Genomic DNA, 6,000 nt, shown 5'->3' with positions numbered 1-6,000 from the left:
GGATATGTTTTAGCACTGCGCTGGTCGACTCCCGCAATCGCTATAATTTTGCTTGGGGGGGGCACTGTAGAGGAGGTTTGACTCTCCTCTTCCGATTACAACGATGGCTTGCTTTTGTGCAAGTTGCATCTGCAGTCACACCGGATGGCGGCCATCCTTAAAAAGAAACGCTGTTCACATCTCAGTGTAGGTAGGTGTCACGCCACCACGCCTACTACACAACGCGGTCACGTGCATAACTCGTTACAAAATGCAAAACTTGCTCCCCCGTAGCTTATTCCCTTTCAATTCTTTCGCGGCCTCGGTACACCTTGACCTTCAATGGCTCCTTCCGTATTTTCGTCGCTTGTCGTGGCTGCTGTGCTTTCTAGCGGTGAGCTGCTCGCCCCCACGGCCACCGCTCACCAAGTTGTCCTGCTACCATCCCCGACCTACACAACCGATGATAAGGACACGAAATATGCACCTCTGACCTTTCTGGAGGGCCAGGGATACGAGACCGTCGAGGACTTTAACGGCTGGCGTCGCAACAACGGGTATAAGACTCTGCGTGACTTCATGGAGTACACCGTCGCGGATGGAGCCGACTATTACTGTGGCTTCACGAATGTTAACGCCGCTCCGCAACCTAATCCGGACGGAGCAATGCGTTCCACGGGCTACACACACGATGGCCCGTGTGAGGTTTGGCTCGACAGCACACGCGTGCTCCAGTCGGATAACTGCCACGAAACCATTATTGGCAAGACCTATAATTTGGACTACAGCTCGTGCAAGGGCACCTGCACGCTACGCTGGTACTGGCTTGGTGTGCGTTTTCTCAAAAACGCCTACTCGTGGCAGATCTACAAGGCTTGCATCCCGCTTTCGGCTTCGGCCCGACGTCTTGAAGTTGCCGCGAACAAATCGGTCGTCTTTGACCCTACAGCCTAATAAGCGCGAATCGGTGGTGCCTCATGACGTTTAGAGCATCTCCAGCGGTTAGACTTATTTTCAGGTCGCAAAAAAAACTCACATTTTAAGATAAACCTGCGGTGAGGACAGTATCTCCCACCAGAGGGAACTAAGTGGGGTCTTAAATGAAATCTAAACCATAACGCTGCATGTCGTCGCTCTGCTTTCAGCTGCTAATCTGATCGTGTAATCGATCACCTCTGGCAGCAACGTTTCTGAACAACCTGCTACATGTACCAGTTAGTGTCATAACTCCTCATATTTTAGCGAGTTCAGCTGTTGTTGTTTTCTTCTGCCGCTACGCCCACCGACAGTCCAACCCGACCGGTGTATTCATACAACGTGGCTCACTACCAATCCAATTACCATGTGTGCTGAACCAGGTACGTTGTGCAACGTTGAGTCTGGGAGGTAACATTGTGGTATGATGTTCGTGTGGATCAATTACGCAGTGCAATCTGGACGAGGTTTCCAGTATCCATCCGTTTGAACGTCCATTCTCCCTTTTGTTGTGAAAATGCTGGGCCGAAGCGAAGCAAGTTTGTCTTTCCTGTAGAGTGGTGATAATGGAAAACACTTCATCAGGAGCACCAACATAGATATGCTCAAACCTCCATTCTGGTGCATACGGGCAGTAAAAGGAGCACCCGTTTTAAACTTGCGTCATCACGAACGCAAGATCAACAGCGTGCTGACAGTATTGATTTTTTTCTGGATGGGGACACATTTCGGGTCACCATACTCAACCCTAGATTAATTCGATTGTGTACAGAACAATCGAATCCTCATTTTTTACTTTTTCCATAACTCGCTGTGTGGAATACATAATTTTGAGTGCACGTACATCAGGTTACACGAATGTTGACCCAGTTAACGACAAATTAATCCTCGTTGGTCTTCCCAATAGCTAGCTTACCTCCCAGTACAATGGCTGCGTGCAATCGGCGGTTTTCTTTTGGCCGATGATACGCAATAATGAAATCTAGTCAAAACGTTTTAAATTCGAGTCTCATTTTAAGCCCGCGGCGCCAAAGTATAGATCCCTGTGAAGTTAAAACCAGCAATAGGTCCTACCGCTAAGACCAAAAAAACTCTTCTGAGTCCTAAACACGCTGTAAAACTGCCTTTGTGACCTACCGCTGGAGATGCTCTTACAATTCTGAAAATGTAGGGATTCTGTACGTCGTTTTCAGCGTAAAAGTACAAAAAATGCGAACTTACTAATAACGGACTCTGTGAGGGTAAGGACTGCATTGAAACATATTATTGTCCGTTCAACTCTACATTTCCATGTTTAATAGAACGCGCACGCAATTGATATAGACTAGCAGGAAATTTGATGCGATTGACTCAGCGAACAGGACCAAAACGGCAAATTTGGTCGGAATTCACAATGCTATAGATGTAAAAGGTGCAGAGGAGTACTTGTATGCAGGGGTCCCGTTAATACAACTGTTCTTAACCCTTTCGTGAACGCAGGTAGTCATTCGTGCTCACTATACTATACAAGTCAAGATGTTTAGCCTTGAACAGGGGCATGTTGTCCCCTTCATGAACCACGGTACTTGCGGTAAAGGATCTCTCTCTTGATAATGGCAGGAGGATTGGGATTTAGCGGGGGTAGGGGGCGAAGATATCATGAAAGGGGTCTCCAAGTGGCGGGAGCATCTGAGTGCGATGATGAGAAAGCTGGTGCTTGGCCTGAGAGAAGATCCTCTTCACGCAGTACGACGTAGGAGGAATGAATGGCAGTAGAGGGTAGCTGGTACTAGTAATGTGAGTCACGAACTGTACAATCTTCCCAAAAAAAAGCTTATTCCTGAGAAATTTGGAAATAAACTATTTAATTTTAAGTTTCACCGCTTCATAATAAGTTTTTTAGCGGAAATATGATAATATATTCCCAGCAGTTTTATTTATTCGGAACCCCTGCTACGTCCAAGCAGAGAATAATTTCACGCAAAGTGGACAATATGTTTTTGGCTATTACAAATATCTGATTACGGGATCAAAGTGACCAGTGCATTAGAGAATAATCGCATTCAAACCGAGACAGTACTTCCCGTGGACCATGTCTTCCATCTCCTCAACCGCGTTCACCGCATCGCTAGCGTGGATCTCCATCTTCGTCACTAATGTAGGCGATGCTTCCCCTCTCCAGACGGTACAGTACCGCACCCATGGCCGAGTTTACAGCGCACTGGACTTGTAAGTTTGCGCCATTGGACGGCGGCATCACGAGCAATGCACAGTCATCTCTCCGTGCACGTCCTCGACCGCGCTTACAGTAAACGTTGTAGTTAGTCTCATAAAAAAAGATAACACAGTCACCGTTCTTTTGACGGTCCTTCATCGATTTTGCGAACTTCTGCCGCACGGTCTTGTTGGTCTCGTTGTTGCATGTCATGGGCTATATGTGTGTCTGTTTGACGGTGAACAGCATGCCAAGCAAGTGGCGGCTACAGTGTGGTATGCCATCGCGTGCGAATTGCCGTTATTGGCGGCCATCAGGAGCCAGTCTGCTCATTAGTGTCAGCACTACTTTTCGCCTTCTTTCTTAGTAATGTTGCCACGGATACCCAGCCAAGCTGCCCCTGCGCCGTTTTCTGCTGGTTTCTGTCGATGTAGTTAACTCGATAGACTGTTTACACTGTTGAAATATGTCGGCTGCAGTACTAAAGGAAATATTTGTTGTTGCCAGACGATTCTCCGATGCTTTTAACTCGATTTCCACATGAGGAATCGAAGCTTACAGAGTCGCTTCCGTTGGTTTAGGTCACTCAAGGCAGCCGGACACAACTGTCGGAAGGGAGGTAAGTATCGTGACATACATTCACAGCACCAGTACACCCACGCCTGCTCTGCACTCCCAGTCGGATTTTAAGCCTTGTGGAAAGAGATGCGTACCACCACCCCATTGATAAATAGGGTATACCGGCTCACTAGATTCCTCAACTTCTTCTCCGGAATGCAACGCCGCATCGCTAGCTGTATCTACCGTATCGATGGCGACATCGTCACTAGTGCGTAAGTGATGTAGTACACCTGCATCCTCCAATTTCTTCATGACAGATGATGCCATACTCTCACACGTGGGGACACCAGTCTCAATTGCTCGTTCCTCCTATATTTTTGACACTCCGGCAAGCATTTCCTGACACATCGTATTCTGAGACTCGGCAATATTTTGCAGGTCCAATTATCGATATTCAATTTTGGCCTTCAGCTCATTTCGAGCAGCACAGACCTCCCCTAATATAGTGACAAGTGAAGGAAAGCCTGTTCGCTGCATCCTTGAATCGAGGCATTCACTGCGAATGTAAGATTTAAGTTGACATCAACGATGATATCAACTCTGCATCTCCAAATTGAGGTGATTGAAAAATCGGATGGTTGTCGGGTAACGGTTTGCGAAGAAACTCCAATTATTGATAAGTGATCCCAATGCGAACTCTGCATTAAATTCAGCAGATTCGGGTAGACCAGGAAAGCATAGTCGTTTTGCTTGTTGCCCAATTTCCTCGCCATCGACAAAATATGGAGGAAACGATTCAAAACGCTGGCTTTAAAATCGGAAGTCCGCTAACTGTTCGCCCAACAAACATGTCACCTGCGCCATCATGACGAAGATATCGGTCCTGCACCCCCCATTGCCCAACCAGCTCCTAAATGAACTGCTACGGATGGCGGGCATGCTATCCACTCTGACGAGCAATATGTGGAGACCCCCTTCCGCATTGAGTGAGTTCCGAGGTCTCCTGCAGCAACCCCATGACATTCGAGCCCCTCCGCTACCTGTGGTCCTTCTTAGACTCGACCCAACACCTTCCGAAATCGCTCATATTAATCACTTCCGGGAAATAAATGAGAATCAGCATTGTCTACATCATACGTCGACCAATACACTCCTGTACGCACAGTAGAACAACTCTAAGAATACTGATCACTTTAAAACATATTTCTTAAAAAGATGCGTACCGAGAGCGAGAAGGGGGCAGATCTCGGGTGACAACGGATTAGCGTAGACATAGCGAGGATCTCGAGGTCGTGTACTACGTTGATCCATTTTGATGTGCGCGAAATATACACAAAGCGAATCGTCGCGCCACTCCAAATGGCTATAGCAAATTGATGCCGTGTTGGATGCACGTGACATCAGGTTCCACGACATAATCATAAGCGTCCTGGCAAATACCATGTCTCGCGATGGGATTTTACAGCATTGACAAAGCAATTGTTTTATACAGACCAAGCGCCATTGGATCTTTGCCGACTTTGATTTGACTGAGACCCTGGCTAATAGCTGCAGCCACGTTATGCTGTAAACCTTTGAGGTGGCAGCTCATCACACGTGTCAATTCCGTTGACATTACGCAATGGTAGTCTTGAAACAGGTTGTAAGAAGCCAAACGATGACCAGCGTAGGGAGAAAAACTGTGGTACGCTCCATTGGGTTTCTTCAGCGAGACAATCCAAGTCATAAAGTCACGAGCCGTGATGCAAGAAGCATTAATTGGTGGGTTATCTGGAGCTGACGACAAAGCCTGCTTAATATAGTCCTTAGTCGCTTCATCGCTTACATTTAATGTAATGCTGCTCGCAAAGTCGTCGAGTACCAAATTTCTTTTGTTCTTTAGCATCCATTGTAAAAAGCGAGCTGTAAAACTGAGATAAGATAAGACGACCGAGTGTTCGCAGAGATTGTCTTTGAGCGCGCATTTGTGACTTCGGCTACCAAAAGCTGCAAAGCGTCATCTGTGCCTGCCATTCTGCTCGGGACTACTATCCTGAGAATTCACGTATATTCTCAGCCTCTGAGTTACATATAGAAGATTGTATGCCTTCACGAAGAGTCGCCAACTCAATAATCAGAATTTTCGTTTCGTTCGGTAGAACGAACACGTTACCACATCTACTCTCATCATGTAAATTACGGATTAGTATTTTCCATTTTCAGCCAAACCGGACGGACTCCCATTCCAAGCGTCCAGGATTTACCACTAAGTACGAACAATAAATTGTGTTCTAATTAGCAAAGCAAATTGA

At 46.7% G+C, this 6,000-nt stretch overlaps 1 protein-coding gene across 1 annotated transcript; it reads left to right on the top strand.

Moving 5' to 3' along the window:
• Positions 1-321: 321 nt before the first annotated feature.
• Positions 322-933, top strand: PITG_18450 (uncharacterized protein; the record flags this gene model as incomplete). Its single annotated transcript, XM_002896330.1, has 1 exon — positions 322-933. One exon carries the CDS (start codon positions 322-324, stop codon positions 931-933), a length of 612 nt encoding a protein of 203 aa, XP_002896376.1.
• Between the last annotated feature and the right edge of the window lie 5,067 nt (positions 934-6,000).

Source organism: Phytophthora infestans, genomic scaffold, assembly GCF_000142945.1.
Source record: "Phytophthora infestans T30-4 supercont1.62 genomic scaffold, whole genome shotgun sequence".
Lineage (NCBI taxonomy): Eukaryota > Oomycota > Peronosporomycetes > Peronosporales > Peronosporaceae > Phytophthora > Phytophthora infestans.
Note: the sequence above shows the minus strand (reverse complement) of the source record. Positions and strands in the feature narration are given on the sequence as shown.